The sequence below is a fragment of the Mesoplodon bidens genome (genome assembly GCF_964165515.1).
Source record: "Mesoplodon bidens genome assembly, chromosome: 9".
Classification (NCBI taxonomy): domain Eukaryota; kingdom Metazoa; phylum Chordata; class Mammalia; order Artiodactyla; family Ziphiidae; genus Mesoplodon; species Mesoplodon bidens.
The window spans coordinates 37,237,216-37,264,266 of NC_138166.1; the positions used below are offsets into that span (position 1 = coordinate 37,237,216).

At 39.7% G+C, this 27,051-nt stretch overlaps 1 protein-coding gene and 1 long non-coding RNA gene across 3 annotated transcripts in view; one reads left to right on the forward strand and one right to left on the reverse strand.

Annotated features, from left to right (window-relative positions):
- LOC308622926 overlaps positions 1–26,830 on the reverse strand; it is a 431,583-nt gene extending 404,753 nt beyond the window's left edge. Inside the window, exon 1 of the long non-coding RNA XR_014016706.1 lies at positions 25,496–26,830. This is a non-coding gene — a long non-coding RNA (uncharacterized lncRNA). The remainder of the gene's footprint in view (positions 1–25,495) is intronic.
- AGR2 (anterior gradient 2, protein disulphide isomerase family member) lies at positions 11,113–23,431 on the forward strand. 2 transcript variants are annotated; one of them, XM_081244654.1, is made up of 8 exons: positions 11,113–11,158; positions 14,046–14,191; positions 14,454–14,517; positions 14,636–14,688; positions 16,019–16,092; positions 19,498–19,561; positions 21,870–21,953; positions 23,131–23,431. In XM_081244654.1, exons 2-8 carry the CDS (start codon positions 14,053–14,055, stop codon positions 23,178–23,180), a joined length of 528 nt encoding a protein of 175 aa, XP_081100780.1. In that variant the 5' UTR covers positions 11,113–11,158; positions 14,046–14,052; the 3' UTR covers positions 23,181–23,431. The 2 variants fall into 2 exon arrangements, with proteins under 2 accessions (XP_081100780.1, XP_081100779.1); XM_081244653.1 differs by having other exon boundaries at positions 11,113–11,140.
- Positions 26,831–27,051: the final 221 nt, after the last annotated feature.

The following is a 27,051-nucleotide window of genomic DNA, read 5'->3' on the forward strand; positions in this document are numbered from 1 at the left end:
AAATAACAAGGCATGCAGTGAAAGAGATGAACAGGTTGCATGCTGGTGACAGCAAGGGAAGCCTACCTACTTGGGTACCATGGTCAGAAAGGCTTTTCTGAAACAGTGGCAAAAAATAGCCAGTTGTTCTATGAAGAATGTAGGATGACCCTTTAGATTAGAGCAATCAGGTCTATAAAGACCTGAAGCAAGAAAGAGCTTGGTGCCTCTGAGGAATGATCCAGTTCAATACAGCAGGTAGGACATGAAGTAAGGGGCCATGGATCCTGGAAACAGACCCACTGGAGTTAGGAACCATTGCAGGCTCAGATTCTAATGCTAGTTTTAGTAAAAATCCAGTCTGCCAGGCAGAAAACATTACCTGGAAGTGGCAGTTAAGTTCAGTCAAACACTTCCAGAACAGAGTTCTATCGTGGAAGACCAGGATGCCCTAACAAATAAACACAGCATGCAAATACTCAGCAACAGGCCATGTTCAGAGATTGCAACAGCCAGCACGAGGGGATTCGCTGAGCAGAGCGCCAAGCCCCAGTTACCGAAGGCCAGTTCCAGGATGGGACTAGAAGAGCAAGGCTGATGCCCTGTATTGAGGGTCAGGGCAATCGAGGCAGGAGGTGAACCTTAGGCAAAGGCACCTAGATGAAGATTTAAAGATAGAAAATAACACAGAAATCCATATAGCAGAATCAAGGTAACCTGTGGAAACGATGTGCTGGGGATGAAGCACAAGTCCAGTGATCAGTGAGGACACAAGATTAGAGACCAACAAAAGCAATGTGACTTGATTCTGAGTGTCAGTGTGCTCAGCTAAGAATCCTTTTTCCCTCCCGTTTGAGGCCAGGATTTGTCCTGGAAACCAGGATGTGGCTGAGCTCCCCGGTCTGAGTCTTTGAACTGCAGAGAGCAAATATAAGCAAGTCCCTATAAAAGAAACTGTTCTTTCAAAGATTTAATCAAGGGTTTCCTTGCTGCCAGGTCTCATTGTCATTTTTCAGTCTTTATTTTCCACCGCTCCTTGGACACAATACACCCATCCCCTATTTACTGCCTTTCTCTTAGCTTTTTAAGGCTCGAAACTCTGATGGTAAAATCCATCTCCTCCATTTTCACACCAAATTGGATGCCAACCCAGTCTGTTTTACCTCTCTGTCCCCTGCTCTTCATTTCCACTGGCACAACCCAGTGTCATTGAACCCAACTGAAGCCGTCATTAAAGCCTCATCTACAGTCTCCGTCTTCTCCACTACCTTCTCTCCCCTTTCAAAACAGTATAACAGATTATTCATCTTGCCTAAAAGCCCAGCTTGAACCATATGAGTCTCCCAACAAATGGCTGGTGTGCTTGTTCCCATCTCCCCTCAGTCACTCACTACATATTTACTGAATTTCTTCTGGGTTCCAGGTACCATACTAGGTGCTGACCATTCAGTGGTAGACGAAATAGAGTGGCAATGAAAAGCCTGGTCTACACCAGTGGCTTTCAAATATTTTGTCCCTAAAATCATTTTGTTCTAAAGAAATTTTTACTTGGAAGCACACAAAATGAGTTGTTCTGATTGAGACTGGGACTGCCTACTTTTTCTCTCCCACCACAGGATCCTTCAGAAATTCCTGCAAAATAATTTTAGACTCCCTTGATTTTCATATATTGATGCTATGCTTTGAAATACACACACACACACACACACACACACACACACACACACACTTCTTGTAGGAAACCATAAATTTCTGCCAATTTTTGCTATTAACTATTTTTGTGTTTTGCCCTCCCTCAATCATAAGCTCCATTATGCAAACTCTGGACCAAATTTTATTTGATAGCAGCTGTACTACTACAAAGGGTTGAATTTTTTTGCAAAGTCTAGCATGCAGTGAATCAGCTTATTCACAAACAGTTTAGTGATTCTCATATTACAGATGTAGTGGAAGTGGACAAGTCTACAATAGTACCATAGCTTCTGAGCCCATCACACATTCTTAGCTTCCTTTTATGTTATATATTACAAATTCTAAGACAGACTCCAAAAATCCTGTACAGATGCAGGTGAGATAAAAATTAAGTTCTAATTTACAAATGACTTGAAGGCACAGAGAATATTATTTATATACACATACATATTCTTGCTTGTAATCATTTTTTATTTACCAAAATATCTGCTATAAACAAAGATAGACCAAAAGACAGTTAAGTAACATCCATAAAAGTTAAATTCTAGAAGCTACAGAAATCTAGGAATTTCTATAGCACTTAACATTTGGGGGAATTAAGAACTTTTTTCCCAGGACTTAGAGGTTTCGCCCATATATTTCTCTCTTACAGCCTCCAGATTGTTCTTAAGGTGCAGGAAGTTGTGTTATTTGTTTAAGCAAGTAGCAGTTGTCAATAAAGATAGTGTGCTAGAGACAAGGAATGGCTAGAAGAGGGGAATGAATTTGTTGCTTAGGGTAATATGTAACATTTGCAGAGGCCTTATTGTGTTCCAGGTGCTGTTCTTAGTACGTTAAAGTGTGAACTCATTTCTTCTAAAACACCCTGTGCAGTAGCTACTGTTTTATCCAGAGTTTACCCATAAGAAAGCAGAGCTACAGAGAGATTAAGAAATTTACTTAAGGTCCTTCAACTAGTAACCAAGATTCAAAGCCAGGTGCTGTCTTTGTGGCCCATGCTCTTATCACTGCATCATACTGTCCAGCAGTGCTGCAGACCGTCCAGTCTAAGCAGGGCATGGATGATCACAGCTCGACACAAGACCAGTTTTCACAGTTGCTATATATATCCTTATGTTTTAAAAATTACCAGTAAGTTTTCCCTCCCAAACAATCTCTCTTCCCTCAGCATCCTATTAAATTACAGGAGCCCTCCACCAACACTCCATGTCCTCCTCACTGGCTTTATTTTCCTTCATCCTACTTATCTCCATCTAACAAGCTTTATGTTTTGCTAAATTATTTTATTTCTTGTCTGCTTTTCTGCACTAGAATGTAAATTCCATGAGGCTAGGAATTTTTCTCTGTTTTGGTCACTGCTGAATTTCCTGTGCCTGGAAATGGTAGCAAGTCACAATTATTTTTTGATGGAATGAAGCTTCCTTCACCTTTACTAAAGCTTCATTACCACCAAAGATACTTAACCACCTCGTATGTGCATATATATAGACACAAATAGATACAAATAGATACAGATATGTAGATATATACACACATGTATAGATACGTATTATATATGTATACACTTATGTGTATACACATATGCACACACACACACTTGGATAGGATATTAGATACACAATATTAAGACCATGGTTGATATTGAACACTCAGTGTTCTTGGAATAAAGATGGCACATCCTGGGAAGTACACAGTACTCTAATTCACCCCCCGTCCCATCAGTTTATTTTCTTAGGTGCTTACGCTGGGGCACACATATTCTGACTTCTATCACTTCTCACTCTGAGGATAAATATATAAAAGCAGGAAATAGAGCCCTTTTCCCACCTCTCCGGAAAGAATTATATGGCATTGTTGTTCTACCCACCCCTAATCAGGCCTCTGTCTGGGTACCCATCTGCTGCCAGCACAGTTTTAATCACCACCCGAATCACCCCAGGCTTGCTGCCAGGTCCCCACCTCTTCTACTTCCCTTCCTTAGTCTCCCTCTCACCAATCAGTATGAGTAAAACCCGTATGGGCTCCACCAGGCCGGCTACACCAGGACCTTAAATAAAGTCACTCCCGCATCACCATGGCAATAATCACCGCTTAGACAACACTCTTTCTGCTGATTCTCATTTCCAGGGAGCAAGTACTGAGTGAAAAGGAATTACAAGAGCTTGCGTGAATACAAATCAACTCAGACCTGAATATTACAGGAGACTGGGTTGCCTTTATATCCTATCATCTCCAACTGACAGTTCCAGGAGCATTCAGAAGTGCCAAATGGGTTTAGAAAATGTGATTTTGGTGCAGGGAAGAGAGCTAAAACTGAGAACTCTGCTGAAACGAGGGCCCTGGGGAAAAGGGTTTAGAAAATTCTACCCTGTGGCCAAGAAACACAGGAAACCAACTTTTATGCAGAGACCTGGTACAGAAAATCCAAATAAAAGAAACCTGGTCTTGGAAAAAAATGAAAATTCTACACCTGTCCTATATGTGGGTGTGGAAATGAAGTTTACACCACCCTCATTGTGCTGGAATCTTCTAGAGGAAAGCAAGTAACGTAAAAATGGTGCCAGATCAGAGATACCACTCAGGCACCTGCCAGATACAAATTCAAAAATCCTCTCTAAAAACTTGTATACGACCCAGCACACTGGACTCCTACAGAAAAATAACCCCTAGAAGAGATGATTTCAAAAATAAAATGTACAGACCACTGCAAACAAAATGCCCCCCCAAGAAGAGTCAACAAGCAAACCAAGTAGGTTTGTTTAGTACTGGCAATCAAATTAGTATTAAAGAAATGGTTAAAAGGAAGAAATAATAAGGGTAGAATGCTATAAAAATAAACAGGTGGATCAAGAAAGATTGTACTAAAACTTCTAGAAGTGAAAAACAAAACCATTAAAAATGATCAGAGCATCCCAGTTCTATGAAATGGGGTGGGGAAAGGGGAGTAGCGCCCCCGTGCTCTCTGGGAGGACTTGAAATGATTGCATTTACATTCTATAAAAGGGAAACTTCCCCAGGATATCAAAAGGACAGCACCCTGCCCCAATTCTAGCAATAAGAAGACACAATAATTCTCTTGAAAGCCCCAGTGGCATTATGCTAACACAAGAACAACATAGGAGAATCCTGACTCAGTTCTGATTTACACAACTTCTTGTCATAATATAGCGCTCTGCCTAGTGAATACACAGGCATCCTTGGAAGGCACTTTAAGGGTAGCAAGTCTAGCTTCTGAGACAGATGCTGAAGGTATAAAAAGGGGCAAAGTGTCTTCCGGGTCATGTCATTAGGTGCAGGAAGCACTCTTTCATTTCTTCTCCTCTTGCATTAAGCACTGAGTACAAGTTTGACCCTGGAACTACTTCTTTCTTGGATTTCAGATAACAAGATAGACTCAACAAAGCATTTTTGTGGCCATATCTTTGGCGCTGACCTGTGGTTGGAAATAAAATATAAAACTCTCTGTACTTATCCAGCACTCCAGAATTCTAGCAATTAGCAAGCACCACCTGGCCCCCTGGGCTCCACTTTCCCATGGTAACTTCCTTCTTCTGAGCTTAATAAATCTTTGTGGTGTTATTACCTAACCTGAAATATAACTCCAGAGTGCCTTGTAAAAGGAAAAATGGCCACAAAGTCAGAATCTGAGATGGTGTGCAAAACTCCCTTGTGAAAGCTGTTATTTTAAAAAATTGTGAACTAGATCTATCTTTCGTTCCACCGAAACCTGCAGTGTTTCCGAGTGACAAGATCTCAGGGGATGTACTCTTGTTTCTGAGATGCTTTGGGGATTCATTTTTGAAGTTTAATCTTTCTTGGATCACATGTGACAGAATAAATATTATATTATTCCATACATGGTCTCTGGTTTATTCTAGCTCAGAACATGTAGTTAGTCAACAAAGGGAGGTAGCTTTGACAAAATTCAGTAACGTATACTGTTTGAAATAGGTACAAAAGTAACACCCAAAACCACCAGGAATAAAAATTTCATTTGTGAAATTTTTGAGAGTAATTTTGTAGGAAAAAAGTCTCCATTAAAATTCATGTGTTAGTTTAGAAATCCCAAAGCAATCATTTTAGGCCCTTTTATCCACTTCTCCATCGTCCAGTAGCACTGAGCTATCTAAATGACTCTAATAGGCAAAATTATGCAGGAAAAGCTTATGATAAAAGTTGACAAATGGTGCTACAAAGAAAGTGGTTTAACGACAGAAACCAATTTACAACAAAGAATAAAGAGGATATAGAGGGCTTCCCTGGTGGCGCAGTGGTTGAGAGTCCGCCTGCCGATGTGGGGCACACAGGTTCGTGCCCCGGTCCAGGAAGATCCCACATGCCGCGGAGCGGCTGGGCCCATGAGCCATGGCCACTGAACCTGCGCGTCCGGAGCCTGTGCTCCGCAACGGGAGAGACCACAACAGTGAGAGGCCCGCGTACCACCAAAAAAAAAAAAAAAAAGGATATAGAACATGAGTGGCCAATTACATTTTAAAGGTATCATGCTTAATAATTGAGCACTATAATAAAACTACATAAATCACAGCCAGAGTTAATAACAATTTAAGACATACACTAAAATGTATGATTTTAGAAATTTTAAATATTTTCACAGCTTTGTTTTATTTTCTTTCCCCATCTTCAGGAATTCATTAATCCCAGTTTTCTAAACAAATCCGAAACGTAAATGATACACATTTTGGACATGTTACCTAAAGCTCGTTTGAAAGAACTGTGAAGAAGTGAAGATTTTCATTTAAGACCAGTATAAAATGAGCCTCAGTGGGGCTAGTGAAATGAAACAGGTAAGACTAAACTTTAAGTCATAAAAAGATGTCCATGTACTCATTTGAAAAAAAATCCTATTCCTATTTTGATGCTTAAAAAACAAAAATCATCCTGGTGCTAATTCTAATTCACAAAGTGACCTATATAATCCCATATGGAAATCTCCTTACAGAATATCTGCATTTTGTGCCCTGGAAATTCAAATATCCCTCAAACCATCTTTATAGCCTCAGGAGATTTACCAAATCCACCAAATGCTTTAACATGTATAGTAATTTGTTGGCAGAATTTCTTGTGTTAAGAGACATTTATTTTGCAACCCAACATGAAACAGGAATAATAGAAAACTGATGTAACTGTAATTGATACACTTCTAAAATTATGTCTTAAATATTCACTGAACTGGAACCCATTTTTCCACATCGTGCAGAGTCTAAGAGCCTATTAATAATGAACAAATGTATCTTTCCCTATAAGCACAGATTAGAAAAAAATGTAATATGGTGAACACAGCACAGCTTAGCCTTGAAATGATGACAAGGTCTTACAGAAATCAGGAAGAAAGTAAATGCGACAAGTTTCTTTTCTGTTTGCTTTCAGGACTGACCTATTGCTCTGGACTATGAGAATAGTTATTACAGAATGAGTCATATGGAAAACACAGGCAAACAGAAGAATACTGAGAATACAAGTACGTGTTATTCTCTCATTGGTAGCTAACTTTAAGGGTAAGACATAAAAATTGGATAGTAAAAAGTGTCCCCAGAAGATCAATTCCTGAAAGGGATTGTATTTCTTTAAATAACAATCATAGAAGTTTTTTGAAAACCCCAAAATTCCTCAAACCCTGTTTTTTGAAAGCAATTATTTCATTTGGAGAGACAGTATAACGGAATCAATTGGTAAAAAAGATACACACAAGCAGACTCAAAGCAAATCTGGAATCACAGATCACAGATTATTTTCATCTTTCAAGAAATAGACTCAATTATATGCACAAAAAAACTGAGGTCTTGGAAAGTTACTTATTACTGTTTGTCAAATTAGAAAATCATAAGCACTTTTTTTGAGCCCATGTGCTAAATAGTAAAGTGTGTTTTCTACTGTGTATACAAAATATGAAAATGTATACTTTTTTCTTGTTCAAGAAAGCTTGACAAACTTTGAAGTGTTATATTACATGATGTAACAGTACACCATGTGTTATATTTACCATGATGATATTAATATGTAATGTATTTATTATTTCCATATTACATTGGTATTCACTTACCACTGTCCCTCACAAAACAACGGCCATTTCAGTATACAGATGGCTAGATAATAAGATAGAAAATTCTTGTCATGACCACAAGACAATCTGCTCACATTGGGTAGGAAAATAGTAAAGGTGAAAAAAAGATTATCAGAAGAAATTCATAAAGCTTAAGTCAAAGTAAACCTACCTCAGAAGGTAGGATTAGGCTATTTTAAAAAGTCACTTGCATCCTTAAGGAGGAATGACAGCTTTCAACAGCATCTCTGCTTGTTCACGGCTCCGCCCTAAGGAGTGTGTAGGTCATGTAACAATATTGACTCTGGGATCAGACTCCAACTGCTAAGGACACGTCTCCTTAACGCATGTGAAACCCTTCTTTCATATACAGCTAGTTACCAGATCCAGATATATTTGTTTAAATGACCCATTTCCCACCTATCCAAATTCATTCGCAGCAAATCACTTCAATGGGAAGTTCTAAGGAGTCATGAGATTTTTCCCTTCAAACTCCAAAGAATGATGTTCATGCTCCCTTTATAAATACCCATCTTCTGAAAGATAGAGTTTGTGGGGAAATCACTTCATCCATTTTGGATGTTCACACATTATAAATTACTTTTTATTCCTCCTTCCTTATAATCTCCACCTGCACTGTAATCTAAAAGGATTTCCGACTGTGGGCCTTTATTCAGGGTCAACAAAAGACTTGAATGACTGTGAGACTAGGACTCTTTCCAACTTAGACCACAGTATAAAACTGCTGATAGACGGGAAGAAATACAAGGTTGTGCTATAAAACAAGGGCAGAGAGCTAAATGCTAAATTCTAAAGCTGTGGGCTCTCTGAAAACGGCTACACATAGACACTTGAACATCTGAGCAAGAGTTTTTTAAACCTGGGTCTACGGATCCCACAAAGGGCTCCTCGGATTCAGTTCAGTATATAAATGAGATAGCCGAAATAATTGTAAAGTTATGTGTGTGTGTGTACAGGCAAATTTTTTTGCAGAGAACATTGGTAGATTTTATTATCTAGACCATATAATTTATTGTCCAAAGCACCATACTTTTTTCACCATACTTTTGAAAGAGAGAATCATAATATATTTGGCTGTGAGCAATATTTACATGATTAATATAACTTGAATTGTTCATCAGTAATTTTAATTTATGATATTTACAAGAATTGCTAAAGTGCTTAGAAAAGTTTTGGTAATTACGTTTGCAAATCTGCCCTGTTGGACATTTTAAAAGTTTAAAAGAATTAGATGTACTGGTATTAAATTTGTAAATGTAGGTAAAAATACTTAGGGGTATTTCATTAAAGAATTTTGTACAAGCAGCTATTTAATATATTAAATTTAATATATTGATATTCATTTTAATTTCATTTAATTAAACATCAAGAAACAGGTTCTAGAGATCTGGTATACAGCATTATGTTTATAGTTCAGAATACTGTATTGCACACTTAACAATTTGTTAAGAGGGTAGATCTCACGTGATCTGTTTTTACTACAATAAAAAAATTCAGACATTGAAATCCTCACTCCCGTACCTCAAAATATGAGTATATTTGGAGATAGTCTTTAAAGAGGTAATTAAGTAAAATATGTCATTAAGATGGGCACGAATCCAAGATGACTAGTGTCCTAACAAGAAGAGGAAATTAGAACACAGATAGGTACAGAGGGATGACTATGGGAAGACATAGGAAGAAGGTGGCATCTAGAAGCCAAGGAGGGAGGCCTCAGATGAAATCAAACTCGCTGATACCTTGATCTCAGACTTTCAGTCTCTAGGACTGTGAGAAAATAAGTTGCTGTTGTTTAAGTCAGACAGTCTATAGTATTTTGCTATATACCAGCCTAGCAAATGAATGTACCAAGTACTTTCCCATTTCTTATTTCATTAAAATCTCATTTCGTACTCAAAACAGACATGTATGGTAATCTTATCCCCGTTTTGTAGATAAGGAAACTGTAGTTTCAGAGATGTTAAATGATGTCTCTGAGACCATCCAGCAAGTGAACACAGGATGCAGGACTCAGACAAGAATCTTATGGAGCCCACGTGCTACCCACTTTCCATTCTTAGCAGGTGACAGACTAGAGGACACCACAGCTTTGGTCTCAGCAATGCCCTTAACAAGTTGTGAGATCTTCACACAGTCATTAATTTTTTAACATCATTTTTTTCATCTGCAAAATGAGGGGGTTGAATTGACTATTCTAAAGGCTAAATAGACTGAGTCTATATGAAAGGCTTGTCAGTTTTAAAAGTTGAGCTCAAATCATTGTTTTCACTCAAACTCCTAAAGAAATGGTCTCTGTAAACTCATTTCTAATGAAAATTCACCGTTTTGGGAATCACTTTATATTTTGCCCGCAGAAATTAAGGCTCTATCCAAAAATTTAAATACTTTAATGTTTTGAAATATTATCTTAACTCCTTTCAAAAGTTATTTTTATAGGGCTTGCATCCCATTAGTTAATTTTCTGTTGTTAAAGATTTCTCTTTTCTGAACTTTTAAGGATTGTGCATAGTTTCAAGAACAAAACACAGGATTAAAATTTTTCACAGAAAACCCAAGTCCAGTCTTAAAATGTTGAGCGAATAATTGTATAACCCTGAATGAGAAAGTAGTTGCAGACCTTACTTTCTAGGTCTGAAAAATGATGTAAATACTTTCCTGCAGGCCTAGCAGGAAAGTCTGCCATTAAGTAAAAGAATATCTGTGAAATACCTTTGAATTCTTTGGAGGGAAGTTGCTGTAAGGTAATTATAAAAAGTCATAGTGTTAGGATATCTTTTTTCAATAACTTCCTTAGTTTTAAAATATGATGTGAATGCTTGGTTTGGATTGTTTTCATACCTACAGTGACTATACATTTTGTTTGCCAGAAAGAGGAAGTCCATTGTGTAAAATAATCTATACCATAATGGAGGATAGCAGCTTATATGACTGTAGGGGTCAGAATTGTGAATCACCTCTTGTGTGTTTCCAACTAAATAGAGGCAATCTCCCCAGGAGGGAGAAAAAAAAATTCTACAAACCACAAACTCCATCCAATCACATAAAGACAAATCAGCCTTCAGGCGAATCAAATGTCTTCATTTAAAGCTTACCTGGATTTGGCACTCTGCCCATGTTTTCCCAATCTCTTAACAATCTACTTTCACAAACAGTTAAAAACATGCATACTGAAAGGCATTCCTTTGCAACCTTATTTTTAAAAACAAGGAAATCTTTAGCCCAGGGAAGACTTGGGAAAAGAACAGTTCCTCTCCGACTTTGCAACAGGTGAATATGGGGTTAGTGGGTGGGATTGAGGTGTGCTCAGGTGCATAAATACAGGCTTGGGCTGAGCCAGCACACTAGGAAGCTCAGACTGCATCGAGGTCATCTGGCTCACACAGACAGGTGGGTGGGGAAATCCAGGTAAGACTCCTGACAGCAGTGTTGGAAGGGCACTTGTTAGAATGAGCTTTGGCCTTTGGTTACTGTGTAAAGTTGCAGGCACTCCACAGGCAGAGGAGTGCAGGGTAATTCCATGGGCAGTGAAATGGGATTTGGAGAGGGAATCATGGGATTTCCACCAAAGGCTTACTGGGACTTCTCTTTGGCAGAGCTATGCTCCGGAGCTGGTTGAAGGTAATGCTTTCTCCCTCAGGAAATGAAAGGTTTAAGAGTGAGTGAACTCCAGGAGTTTTCAAGCCCGGCACAGGGCCCAGGGTCCCGTCTTAGTTACTGGGCCCTGATCACCATCTAATGCTCTGTTTCTTTCCCACTGGCAAAGCAAAGACCCGCAGGACTGTGAAAGCTCAGCTCAGACTGGCTGCTTGGAATTACAGTTCAGATTATTGCAAATCAGAAAACAGTTTTCTTTCTGTGTCTAATATAAAGATATCCTTGTTACTTCTTCAATCTTTAAATTCATGCGATAGGCTGTACAAGGAGAGATCTGGTTGCTTTCTGAGGCATTTATGAACAGGGACACTGAAACCTCCTGCAAGGCATTCCTTGCTGAAGATAAGAAGACAGAGATATAATGAAAAGTGAAAAGTTCTGGTTTTGAAGAATGTGTGTGTGTGTGTGTGTGTGTGTGTGTGTGTGTGTGTGTCTCCAAATTATCAATGTCCTCAGTGGTTAGCTTTCTATTTTGAGGTGGTTTATGCAGGCAGTTTGCAGATCACAGTCTATTCAGTAATGAAAACTCAGTACAGTGAATCTCAGAAAGTCAGCTCAGAGCAGGATGTTTGTACAGTAGGAGTTTTATTTGGCTCCCTTGAGTCACCCTGCCATAAAACATGTATAAGATATCAACAGTTCCAACCTGAAAGCTGCAGAGCTAGAGCAAGGAGTCCTAATAGCCACTGGCACAACAAGAACTGTCAATGAATTAAATACTTCACCACTAGTTTACTACTATTTTTTCTAATATACATGAGATGCTGTTGCTATAAAGAAACACAAAATCAAATGTTTGTTGATAAATTTAGAGTCATTATTTGCCATGATATTTTTCTGAATCCAACTAGTATTCCAAAGTATAATTATTCTCATATAAAGGTTCTTGGTTTTTGTTGTTTACATTAAAAAGAAGCTTTTGTGGGCTTCCCTGGTGGCACAGTGGTTGAGAGTCCGCCTGCCGATGCAGGGGACACGGGTTCGTGCCCCTGTCCGGGAAGATCCCACGTGCCGCGGAGCGGCTGCGCCCATGAGTCATGGCCGCTAAGCCTGCGCGTCCGGAGCCTGTGCTCCACAACGGGAGAGGCCACAACAGTGAGAGGCCCGCGTACCGCAAAAAAAAAAAAAAAAAAAATTGTTATTGGCATTTCCATATCTTTATGGGTATAGAAAATGAAGAAAGTGTATCCCTGTTTTTTTGCTTTTGTCTTTTTTGAGTGAGATGTTTTGTGGCTACATACTATGACACAGATAATAATTGGTCAGTTTAATACAAGGCATCATCTGGATTTGGTGACTTAGCAATGCCTTTTTTTAGAATTGGCTAATGCTTAACAAAGGTTCCCACTTGCTCTATCAGAACATGAGAAACTTTACTCCCTAAAAATACTAAGCATTGATGGTCCATCCTGCTTCCCTTGCAGAGTTCAGTTGATTTAATTCGAAACATACACCAATATTAGAGTTAGGTGTTTCTTTTTAGGAAATTTCAGTCTTTGGCTTTATTAGCATCCCAAGTATCCAGCTTTGCATGTTATGGTCCCTGGATAACCCTAGTGACTGGCTAGTGCAATTCACTTTGCTAGCTAGCTAGCTCACTTCCTCACTCATTCATGGATCTTACTTTGTCATTCACTTTGCCATTCATAAGCATCTGCTTCACAGTAGTGTAACATTCCCTGAGAATTAAATTTGGAATATTAGGAAGGAAAAAAAATTAACAAAGAGACATCCATGGGGTTGGTTTCTCTGTGTTATGAGCCCCATAGAATATTTTTGTGCACTAAAGTACATGCCTACAACCCCCTACCCTAAAAGGCCTGCACTGAGAGTCAAAGAATTAGTTCACTGAAAGAAACCTGCACTGATGTATTTTAACCAATTCAAAACCAATATATAGAATTTGAGTAAATATTACACTAGGGAGAGAGTTTTATGGGTGCAAGTTTTTAGTTAAAAGATACAGCTGGCAGTTTCTAAATGAAATAAATCATTTTACTCAGATCTTATTCTTCAATGGCAGTGTCCTCATTTTAACAAAATGTTAAAGAAGTATGTATGTTTAGGGTAATTTTTTCAGGATGGGAAGATGGGAGCCAGCATTGCAAAATAGCACAATCCAAAAGCCTTGGTTCTATGCCCATCTCATTAGTCTTCATTTCTCTGAATTTCAGATCCTTCATCTACAAAATGAGACAATGGGGAGGTGGGAAAAGAGGATATAACCCTTAAGGTGTCTTCCAGTACTACAAATTTTTAAATATAAATTTAAAAGCAAATTCCCTTAGCTATAAGAATATATACATCTATCTATTTTTTAAAATATATATGTATCTATTTCTATATTGTAGATTTCTATGGAGATTTTCATATTTTATCTATATGGATCTATAGCATATAGAGGTAGAAGATGATATAGATAGATAAATAGATAGATGGTAGATAGATATTCATACTATGTATTCTTAGGAAAATTCTGTGGAAGGTAGTTTTTTACTCCAATTGCACGTGTTCAATCTCATCTAAGCCTCAATTCCTGTTGTAGCCCATGGTTGTGTTACAATCTGAAGATTTCGAAAACTGCTAATTCTCTTTTGTTTTACTGACTTTTTGCTTATCTGTTTGTCTTCCATATCAGATTTGCCATGGAGAAGATTCCAGTGTCAGCATTCTTGCTACTTGTGGCCCTCTCCTACACTCTGGCCAAAGACACCACAGTCAAACCAGGAGCTAAGAAGGACACAAAGGACTCTCAACCCAAACTGCCCCAGACCCTCTCCAGAGGTAGGAGTCAGCTTCTTATCAGCCTCCAGTTATACTTAATTGGTAAAGATTTAACACTCAGAGCTGAGAGTTGGGTGCTGAACATATTTTTTATGGGTTGGTTCTAGATTTATCTAAGTTTATAATTGTTTCTGCTTTCTCTAGAGGTTTTTGCTCTTCTTTAGCATCAAGTATATACTGATCCCAGTTTTACCACTGCTGTTCAACAGCTTTGGATCTGAGAATATAATCACTTTAAATATACTGGTTCATTTTGTTCTAGGTTGGGGCGATCAACTCATCTGGACTCAGACATATGAAGAAGCTTTATACAAATCCAAGACAAGGTAAAGACAAGTTTTACAGAATTCCCTCAAAGCTCTCAAGAGCACCATCTAGTGATCTTTAGCTACACATGAAATCCTACTCATTAAAGATTATCCAATCTCTCTTTGTCTCTTAAAGCAATAAACCCTTGATGATTATTCATCACTTGGATGAATGCCCACACAGTCAAGGTAATTTATACTTCTAAATATAATTTCCTTTATAGGCTTTTAGCTCTAGGGCCAAGGTCCAGGTCACTCATCTTTACATCCTTAGCACCTAGCACAGCTGAATTTAAAAGAATATTTTATGTAGTAAAAACATATTTTAAAGTAACTTCAAATATTTCCACAGTTTGTATTAGCCATTGGTTCACATTTTGAAAAAACAAGCTCTAGAATTCATCCTTGACTTCTTGTTTTCTCTTACATCTCATATCCAATACATCATCAAATACCATTGCTTTATCTTCACCATATATCTGAAAGCCAGCACCAGCCTCATGGGCACACCACCTGTGCGGTCACACAGGACCCAGCGCTTAGTAGGTTCCTATGCTTGTTGTAAAGCTCTGTTGTTGCTGTCTTAAAATTCGTAGTAATTTTTGAACAAGAGGCTCCATATTTTCATTTTGCAATGGGCCGCATATATTACGTAGGTCCTGCCCAAATCCAGCCACCTCCGATTGCCTCACTGCTACTGCCCTCATCCAAACCAAGTTTAGATCTTGCCTTGATCTGTAACAGGCACCTACCTGGTCACCCGACAGTCAGTTCTCCACACGGAAGCCATCATATCCTAACACTCATGTGCTCAAGTGGCTTCTCATCACAGGTAAAATTAATTCCAGATTCCTGATCATGGCCCAAATGGTTGGACATGATCTGGCCCCTGGCTGCCTTTCCTTTCTTACCACTCTCGCCGTGTTTTCCCTCCACTGCATCTAGCCTGGCCACTGTGCTTTCCCTCAAGCACCCAAACCCATTCCCAGCTCAGGGCTATTGCTCTTGCAGTCCCCTCTGCCATGTGTGACATAAACCTAACATCTTAGAATGCAGCACCCTCTCACTTCTATGTCACCTCCTCAAAGAAGTAAGTCTACCCTAACCACTCTGTAGCTTATTAAACCTCTTGCTTTATTTTTCTCCAAAGTACCGTAATCTCCACCTAAAGTTATTTGTTTATGACCTGTCTCCTACACAAGCATTTGAGCTCTAGGAAGAAAGCACATTATTTTTTTCCCCACTGCTCTATTCCCAGTACATGAAACAAGCCTGTCACAGAGTAACCACTCAGTAAATATAGGTTAAAAAAATTAAGGGATGAATGAATGAATGATTGGATGAGTCAGTAGCGAAGCAAAGCTAGTCAATGGCCTAGATATTACTTCACTAACCATCTGCAGAAAGGGCGGAGTTGAATATTGTATTACAAATACAGTTCAATTTAAAATCCAATGGAGAATAATGGTTTTACCTGGTGATGAAGTGAATGCTTAACAATCTTTTCTTTACATTATAGCTTTAAAGAAGACATTTGCTGAAAATAAAGAAATCCAGAAATTGGCGGAGCAGTTTGTCCTCCTCAATCTAGTTGTAAGTTTACTCTTCATCCTGCCATTTCTCTGTGGCTTAGAATTTGAAATGGATGGTTCCTTTTCCCTATACATCTTAGTCATACTGCATTAATGGGGATGTGCTCCAAATATCTCATCTCATAGATTACAATGAGGAAAGATTTTATTTCTTACATGTCTACATTTTTATTTAGCAATTCATCATTTTAAGTTGTCTGAAAAATACTCTCCTGTGGTCCAGAATTTCTCTGCTGCTGTAATAAGTGGAACATTTTTGTCATTGAAAATCCCTTGCTGTGCCCCTTTCCCCTGCAGTCCTGGTTGCTCTCCACCCATTCTTAGTCCGTGTGCCCTCTCTCCCAGGAAGAGATGGCTCTCCAGGGGTCCAAATCGAACCCTTCCACATGTGCTGTGGCCTCATGCTTTTCCATCCTACTTCACCATCACCACCCCTCCTGATGGTCAAGCTTTCTGCCTTTACAAGTTCTTCTGCTTGGTATACAAACAGTATCCACTTTCCTTCTGAGAGCAAACAATCAGTAAACTACTCAGAAAACTACTCTCCCTAACTATATGTCCCCTGATGCTTCTCTCTGTCATCCTCTTTCCAGCTTGACAAGTTGGCTTTTTCAAGGATCATCCACGCCAGCGGTTCTTCCTCACCTCCCTTCCAAGGCACCTCTTCCTCTTTCTACCTCTTAATATGAGTGACTTCATGAATCTCTACTTGACCTACTTCTCTTTTTATATTTTATATTCTCCATGGACAATTTCATCTGCCTTTCGTCAATGCCTGCTTACCGGTAACTCCCACATCTTCCCCAAACACGCAACAGCTTCCAACTTACGCACACAGCCTAGTTCCAGAAATCTCATAATCAGCTTCAACTCGACATATGCAACACCGAACTGATCAGTGAGGCCCAGGTTTTTCAGAAAGCTCTTTTTTCTCTATTCCTTATTCCATTAGAGGGTTATTCTAGATCTGAGCCTCCCACTCACCTCCGGCAGTCAAGAAGCCCTGCGGTTCTCACTTTGAAATATTCTTGCTATTGGTCACTTCCCTATCAATTGAGGACCACTGTTTTAGCATAATAGTTTTTCACCTTGCCTAGCTTATTGCAGTATTACTAAGTGGCTCCCTGCCTACAAAATAAATCCCATATAATCCCACATGATTGTTGGGGTAATCACTCTAAAAACCAAATTGCAATCATGGCACTTCTAACACCCCTCCAGTGGTTCTTTTTTTTTTTCTTAATATTTTTTCTTTTTATTGTGGTAAAAGGCACATAATATAAAACATACTGTTTTAACCATATCTAACTGTACAGTTCAGTGGCACTAAGTACACTCACATTGTTGCACAACTCTCACCATCATCCATCTCCTGAATTTTTCACCTTCCTAAACTGAAGCTCTGTCCCCTTTAAACACTAACTCCCCATTCCCCCTCCCCACTCCCCCCACTGTCCCCCTTTGGCCCCTGGCATCTACCAATGTACTTTCTGACTCTATGAATTTGACTAGTGTAGGTACCTCACATAAGTGGAATCAAACAGTACTTGTCTGCCCCTAATGTATACTGGAATGCATTTCTTTTTTTTTTCTTTTTTTTTTTTTTGCGGTACGCGGGCCTCTCACTGTTGTGGCCTCTCCCATTGCGGAGCACAGGCTCCGGACGCGCAGGCTCAGCAGCCATGGCTCACGGGCCCAGCCACTCCGTGGCATGTGGGATCTTCCCCGACCAGGGCACGAACCCGTGTCCCCTGCATCAGCAGGCGGACTCTCAACCACTGCGCCACCAGGGAAGCTCTGGAATGCATTTCTAAGGTTAACTTAATATGTGTCCTACAAACAGATTGTACCTTCTTTTTTCTTCCCCCTGTGCTATATAGTAGGCCCTCACCAGCCATCTACTTCATACATAGTAGTGTACATATGTCAACCCCAATCTCCCAATCCATCCCACCCCCGTCTCCCCACTTGGTGTCCATACATCTGTTCTCTATGTCTGTGTCTCTATTTCTGCTTTGCAAATAGGTTCATCTGTACCATTTTTCTAAATTCCACATATATGCATTACTATACGATAGTTGTTTTTCTCTTTCTGACTTACTTCACTCTGTATGACAGTCTCAGTGGTTCTTATTTATTTATGAGCAGACGTAAACACTGTGGCATGGTGTGCAAGGCCAGTCACAAGCCAGCCCCTGAAGTAGCTTTCTAGCATCTTCTCTCACTACTGCCTCAGGTATCCCTATCCTTTAGTCCCATCCAAACACTTGGTTATATAAAGTGCTAAGCCCTTCCTCTACCTTTGTATAATATCCCCCCTCCACTGCCTGGAGTGACCTCCTTTTCTGTATAACTGACTCCTAGTTACTTTTTTTTTTTTGCGGTACGCGGGCCTCTCACTGCTGTGGCCCCTCCTGTTGCGGAGCGCAGGCTCCAGACGCACAGGCTCAGTGGCCATGGCTCATGGGCCCAGCCACTCCGCGACATGTGGGATCTTCCCGGACCGGGGCACGAACCCACATCCCCTGCATTGGCAGGTGGACTCTCAACCACTGTGCCACCAGGGAAGCCCCCTATTTACTTTTTAAAGGTTTCTCTTTACCCACTTCAGAAAGTCCTAGTGGAACCTGCAGATGAGGCTAAATGTCCTGCTCTGGGCACCCAATGCACCTGTATATCCTTCATCATAACATTTCACCCCCCGGATCCTAAATATTCCTTCTCCTACCTGTATCTCCCTGTTAAACAAAGAAAATTTAAAAATGATAAATGGATAGACGAATTTTCAAGATAATCCTGCTTTTGCAGATTCTCTAAAAATGACTTCCATTGTGTTGGTTTTTTTTTTTCATTATGCTAGCTCCTCCTACCTCATCCAAGCTCCTTCCCCAAACGCTGTATGCCTTCCAAATTCTCCCTTACTGAGTTTTTTGGCTCTTTGCTCACCACATGCATCAGCTTTTTACCTCATGTTCTGCATCACAGTCTGCTCTGTCTTACTATTTCATGCCTGTAACTTGCCTCCCCATCTATATTATAAACGCTCTGTGTTAGGGATGTGTCTTATAGTGTCTTAAGATGCCTAGCCCAGGGCTTCCCTGGTGGCGCAGTGGTTGAGGGTCCACCTGCCGATGCAGCAGACACGGGTTCGTGCCCCGGTCCGGGAGAATCCCACATGCCACGGAGCAGCTGGGCCCGTGGGCCATGGCCGCTGAGCCTGCGCATCCGGAGCCTGTGCTCCGCAACGGGAGAGGCCACAGCAGTGAGAGGCCCGCGTACCGCAAAAAAAAAAAAAAAAAAAAAAAAAAAAAGATGCCTAGCCCAGGAATGGACACACTGTTTTAACAAGTTTGAAAATAACTGAAGAATATAAACAAACTGAAAGCTGCTTTTTTTTAAATCTTAGTATGAAACAACAGACAAACACCTTTCTCCTGATGGCCAATACGTCCCCAGGATTATGTTTGTTGGTAAGTAAAAGTGACAATGAGATGAAACACACTCTGAACATAACACAAGTGCCACCACATCTCTGCCTCTGTCCTCCACACCCTCACGTGCTGCTCCACCGTGGCCAAGGCCACGACGAAGCTCTACTGGGGAGGTTTAACTGTCAGTTTCACAACCTATTTTCATTAGGAAATGCAAGCTTCTACCTATTTCCATACATGACATTTTTTCTTCATCTGCTAATTTTAACTTATCTTCTGCCACAAGTACACCTGAGAAGGAAGCACCCTGTTAACTGTTGAAACATATTAATCATTTCCCTGAATTATATCAGTTCTGTAAATATTTAATCAGGCAAACTTTTGATTCCTGTGCTGGATTTTTCTTTCTGACATTTTTTGATCATTATTTCTAGGCAAGTTATGAATATGGGCTGAAAGAAACAAAAATCAAAGGAGCCATGCTCCTTCCGGCCACTGGTACTTTTCACGTGCCGCTCCCTCTGCTGGAAAGCTTTTCTGCTTCCCCCCTCGGTACCCCCAGGTCACTGTCATTCACTGACCTGCTCAAACTCCCGCAATGTGCTCCTGTGGCACCATGTTCCTCTCAATGGTCACTCTTTCCTCAGTTTTAATTTTGTATTTATTGGGTGATTGTTTAATAAATATTGCCCCCCATGTGGCAGGGACTAGATTTTCTTCAGCTCACCATCATATTTTCAGCATGACCCTGTGGTAGGCTCACAATAAGTATTTGTTAAATGATTGAACAAATGAATTGAGTTTGGCTTTGATCAAAGTGATACTGATAAAAGGGCAATCCATAATTAAATCCATCACATAGCAGAGCTCACTCTGATCAAGCAGGTCACCTCTGTAATTCATCCAAGTTCACACTAACCTATAAAACAGGGGCAAGAAAAAGTGAAGGGAGAAAAGGAGGAAGGCTGAACTGGAGCTAATCTTACAGATTTGGTTTTGTTAGGATTTAGAAAATTTAGACCCTTAAATGAAAGGGCCCTTATAGGTCATCCAGTCACACCCTGTGCAGGAATTCTTTTCAGAGTGTTCCTGTCTAAGGGCTTTTTAACCACCGTTCAATTCCTTTGGTCACAAGAACTAGGTCCCAGGCAGCTTGCTGCTTCCGGCTCAGTAGTTCTCCACGAGGCCTGCACATTAGAATTGCCTGGAAGATCTTAAACATCAAGCTGCCCAGGTTACACCTCAAACCAATTAAATCAGAATCTCAGTGGCTAGGACGCAGGTGGCAGTCTTTGAAAGCTCTGCAGATGACTCCACTGTGCAGCCAAGGCTGTAAGCCAATGCTTGGGAGTTGAAAAAGCTTTTCTGATGTCACTGTATTATGAAAATGAGACCCTGTGTCTGTATCCTCTACCCCGAGCAGAAGTAGAGTAGGTCATAAGTCTTTCTTGAACAAACGAAAGACTGCTTCCTGTAATTTATGTCTGCTGGTCCTAGTCCAACATTCTGAAACGACAGGGATTGTCCACCAAGTACTGGTGACAGACTTGGTATCCATGTGGCTGGGCCTCATCTTTCCTCTTCATCTAATTCTCAGGACACGGACCATAGCCTCCTTCAATCACTTATCTCAAGGCAAGGTTGCCAGGCCTTTGCATATCCTACTACCTCCCTTCTGGATGCATCTTATTTATACCTGTTTTTTCCTCATTAACCGATAACTTCAAGTAAATATAAAACATGAAAAAAAAAGAATTTAAACCTTTAGGAATATATGTATAAGGGAAGATGCTTAAATTTCTATTTTTAAAATGCAGCTACTTAACAATAAAGTAAAAAAACTCCACACTTATTTCACCTTGGCTGGTCTTAAGGGTTTGCATTCTTATATTCATTTAAAAAACAAAACAAAAAACTTTGGTTTGGAAAACTAGCATTTGATGTGAGTTCCTAATTATCCAGGTTGCTCTTGGTAACATATTTCAATTACAATATAATCATTTCAAAAATTTAAAGTAATTCTTTAGTAGAGAATGCCAATGTTTTCACCAAAAAAACAAAACACCATCCCAAGAATGTATATTATCCTATTTTCAGGTTACTATAGATAGGACAGCAGGGTTCTTAACCTTTTCCACAAATAGCACTGCACGGCTGTTGAATGCTCCCAGTCTGGCTTTGGGTACCAGCTGCAGAGGCCAGGTTGCAGACTGGATGGAGTAGAATCTCATCCAGCAGGACACACTGTGTTCTTTTCATGGGATGTGGATAAACATGTAGGCTTCATGATGCAATAGGGGTTATTTTGAAACATAGCACTCCATTCCCTTTGGCTTTTTCTTTGTAGACCCATCCCTGACAGTTAGAGCCGACATCACTGGAAGATACTCAAATCGTCTCTATGCTTACGAACCTTCGGATATGGCTCTATGTAAGTGTTACCTCCTTTGAACATCTGTTTCACTGCTGTACTGGGAGGAGAGTCCACATGGGGAGGGGGAGAAAAAGCTGTGCTCAGAGACCCCAGAGAACCAGTCTGACCCTAACTGGCCTTGTGTCCTCCAGCAAATTACATTCAAGCATTGATCTCACTTTTTTAAAAACTCCATTAAAGATGAGTTATTTAGATTAGGTATCTTTTCCTCTAGGAGAATCCTAGGACCATATTACCTCCTTTTCAGGTTTCTCTTAGGCTCACTTAACTCCTTCTACCACAGACCTGAGCGCAATAGTAATCGTACCATTACAATAGCAATAGTAGCAATCTGCATGTTTTGTTAAATGCTTTCCTCCAAGTAACAAAAGTGAAATAATTTAGTCCAGCTTATTAAAGTTGCATTCAAGTTCAATTTTAAAGATCAGTAGGAAAGATGGTTCCAAATACTTGCCAAGATACTGACTTCCCCTGGGGTTGCCATAACATGGAAAAAAAAAAGTGTGAGACTCAAGGCAGATGAAGAACCTCAATGGGAGACCGTACCTAGTTGTGACATCTAATTAGTCCTTCTGGGAAGAAAATTGAGTCTTGTCATAAGAACCAATTCACTCAATGACTAGTGACTATGTAGACCTGCACTGCCCAATATGTCAGCCATTAGTCACATGTAGCTGTTTTAATTAAGGTTTTAAAATTCAGATCCTCAGACACGGTAACCACATTTAAAGTACTCAGTGAATGGGCACTGACTATTTTTCATCATCACAGAAATTTCTGTTGGGTGGCACCAACCTAGAATGTTATGCTGGGAAGGATTATGAGGTTGTGTCTGGGCAGCAGGAAAGAATGTCCTGGTCCATTATCAACGTCTCCAGTAGGTTCTGGGTGCGTCAAGGGAAGCACATTCCAAATGTATTGACCATTCTTGAGATAACAGTATAGATCTTAATAAGACTTTGGGTTCCTTAAAGGCAGGTATTCCGCACAGGTAATATCACCGTGCCTTGTAAAAAAGGCAGTTAATAAACATTGGAAGAGAACTAGATTATAATAATAAAAGTCATTTCACATACTTTTAGAAAAAAATTTACAAGGTTACCGACATTCATGCTATATCTATCAATATGATTTCTGACGATGCGCTGACTCTCATAACTTTTTCCCACATTAGTGCTTGACAACATGAGGAAAGCTCTCAAGTTCCTGAAGACTGAATTGTAGAGAAAAAACAAAATCTGCAAGCTCCTCCCTTTGTGTTGGGCCTTGAGACTTGGAACCAGAGGAGATTTTAGAAGACTGTGGAGAAGGCAGAAGCACTGGTGAACCTACTGATTAGATTATGGTTTCATGTTACAACAGCTCTTTTTTAAAATTTGGTTTTAAGTATACATGTATGAAAACAATATCTTATACTACCATAGTGAGCCATGATTTTTTAAAAAATAAATCCTTTTAGGGGTGTTCAAACTGTTCTTTTTTCCCCCAATTTGGTCTTTTACAGAAAAGCTATTCGGTTCATTCACCAAATAGGATTTTCAGACACACAAAATGTTCCAAAAGAGGGCAAGACAAACCTAGTTCAAGCAATGAAGCCCAAAAACAAAGTTATCATCTCACCTCACTATAGTTTCTCACTGGGTGACTAAAAGTAGACATGAGCTTGAACAACAGAAGTATCAAACAATATGCTCTAGTGTGAAAGAATATCTAGAAAGGCATCCCATGAAAATCAATACCTAATTGAAGACCACCCCTCCTCACCCTGGCCAGAAACCCCAATGGACACTCTTGAATTTAGCAATCCAATTTTAGTTTGATTTTGCTCTCAGAGAAAGCCTCTGGCAGGTAGCTTTCTCCTTCAGAAGACTAATTTTGTAAAAAAAAAAAAAAAAGGTCATTCAAAGAACATCTGTATCCTTAAACACACCCTAATGAAATTGTGAGAATTAAACTCATAATATATTTGGTTTCTTAAGGTTTTAGAGTACTGGCTGGGAATAAATTCAGTTGATATGTTCCCGTCTTCTTCACCCAAATGTGACCTGCTGGGTAAAGAGCAAAGGGCACTGACATAATGTCCACGGGGTAGAGATCAGAGGTTACTACTTATCTTTGGAAGAGGTGAGAGAGGAGGTGCCATCAGATAGGGGAGCACTTTAACTACTTTTAACTCTTTATTCTGCTGACAAAAATTAGAACCATGTATTAATTACTTCACTACATATTTAATCTCACATTCATTGTTAAATTCCTTTATCACCCAAACCCCACTGCCTTCTTTGGCCCCTGAATGGCTGCGACGGTCTGTGCAATGCTTTGCCTATTGGTTATCTATTGCTTGTCTTAATTAACTTTTTTTGTTTGTTTGTTTGTTTGGATACAGCCTTTTCTGAATAGATTCTTTGGCATTATTAACTTTCCCAGTTAATACTTTTTAAAGTACTTTTCTCTCACACAGTACTGTCAAAGAGCTCTGCAACAGAAACCTATGTTGTTGATTTAATGACATATAAATCCTCAGCAAAAATATCATCAGAGGGATTGGGTGCCCTCCTTGTAAGTAGGTAAGCTACATGTACTTAAAAAGGTAAAATATCCCATTTAGAAGGCTCTCTGAGGGTTAACTGGAAGAAAAAAACAGTTTCCACGTGTATAAACAAATATTTTGAATGACAACTTCTAAGCTATTCAGGTTGCCTTTATTGTACAGCAAAATAGTTTTTTTTTTAATTGGGCTGATGTGAGATAAGATTAAGTCCTTAAAATTTATTGAATGCCAGGCTATTTGAGCCACCCATATACTTTTTAAAATATAAATACATCTCTGAGAAGTCCAATGTCAAGGCTGCAAGGAAAATGAGTCTCCCTTAGAAAAGTGACAGAGCAATAGTCATTAAAAACAAAAAATTGATCAACTTTGACCCAGTCTCCTCTACTTCTGAGAATTTGTCCTAAGAAAATCATTCAAGAAAAACTGTTCTGTGAAGATGCCAATGGCAACATTATTTAAATATACCCAGAGAAAGGGGCCACCTCCAAATCTAATGATTACATAATTAACACAAAGTGCACTATGTTGTCATCTATAAGTTATAAACATCACAGAGAAACAAAAAGGGTAAGTGAAAAAGAATTTAAGAATTTCTATGCTATAATTGCAACTATAGAACATGTGTACTTAACAAAGGTTAGAAAGAGAAGTTGCAAACATAAAAATGGTTGTTTTAAGCTCATGGAAATGTTAACAATGCCTGCTCTTTCTACCAAACCCTTTACTGCCATCTCACAGAATTTCGTTTGTGTTTAAATAAATTTAAGTGAGAGCATATCTTGAGAGAGAAATGGAAGAATGCCTTAAGACTAGAGTATTATTTTGAACAGCTGAATTAAAATGTTGGTAACCTAGGGGGGATGTAAAACGGTACAGCCACTATGAAAAAAATATAATCGTTCCTCAAACAATAAATACAGAATTACCATACAATCTGATAATTCCACTTCGGAGTAGGTACCCAAAAAGATATCTGTATACTCACATTCACAGCACCATTGTTCACAATAGCTGGGAGGTAGAAGCAAACCAAATAGCCACTGATGGATGAATGTGTAAACAAAATGTGCTTTACATAGAATGGAATATTCCGTAGCCTTTAAAAGAAGGAAATTCTGACATATGGATGAGCATGGAGGACATTATGCTAAGTGAAATAAACCAGTCACAAAAGGACAAATACTGTCTGATTTCACTAAGATGAGGTATCTAGAGCAGTCAAGTTCATACAGATAAAGTGGAATGGTAGTTGCCAGCAGCTGAGGGGAGGGAGGAATGAGGGGGTTACTGTTTAACAGATACAAAGTTTCAGTTTGGGAAGATGAAAAAGTTCTACAAATGGATGGTGGCGACAGTTGTGCAACAATGTGAATGTACTTAATAACACTGAACTACGCACTTAAGACGGTTAAAATGATAAATTTTACGCTATGTATATGTTATGTTACCACCTTAAATTTTTTTTGTATCAGTTTTATCTGAGGGTAGGAGGGAGAGGACTAACTTTGAAAAAAAAGTTAGTAACGAAAATCATCTGTAAAAGTCATTTACGTAGATGATCAACATACCTGACTAAACCTTCATTACCTGTTTTAGAACTGTGGTCTTCTTCAAACGATCACCTACAACCAGCTACCTCTGCTCTGGTTTTTTGCTTGTTCGATGCCTTCAGTAATCCTAAGTAGGTACTGAGGTCCTCATATTTAGTAATCACTGTTGAGAATGGGAGCTGGAGGGAGAAGAGAAAGAGCTCGAAAGCAAGCACGGAACTTTCCAGCACCCCACCAATGAGGCAGACTTCAAAGTCCAGATGAAGTCAGCCTAACTTATTAAGAGGCCACCTGTCAAGTTGTGACCTCATCGACCTGTCAAAAGCAAGATCCCAAAAGTAAGCAGAAATGGTTTCACCCTCCAAGTGATGTCAAAGTCCGTTCTTCGACATATATTTTCACTCACAGGGAACTCCCTCAAGCCCTTCTTTGAAAATGAATTCCAAAAGCTGAGTTTCCTCAGCAGAGGAGAGGACCAGAGAAGCAGCCTGGCACATGGTATAGGGGGGCTGCTCTTCCCCTTTCCCATTGTTTCAAGAGTCATTTCAGGGCTTCCCTGGTGGTGCAGTGGTTGGGAGTCCGCCTGCCAATGCAGGGGACACGGGTTCGTGCCCCGGTCCAGGAAGATCCCACATCCCACATGCCGCAGAGCGGCTGGGCCCGTGAGCCATGGCCGCTGAGCCTGCGTGTCCGGAGCCTGTGCTCCGCAACGGGAGAGGCCACAACAGTGAGAGGCCCGCGTACCGCAAAAAAAAAAAAAAAAAAAAAAAAAAAAAAAGAGTCATTTCAATGACTACAATTGTGATCATGACATTCCAGATAAACTTCAACATGAAAAGCTGTGGTCTCTTTTCTCTTTCCCTTTCTCCCTCCCTCTCCCTCTGGAGTCAGGTGGAGGTGTGGGGTGAAGGGCACTGCCCCTTTAAAATTCTTTAGAAAACATTCATTGAAAACCCACCTTGTAATTGCATCTGACATAGAGAGCCTGGTG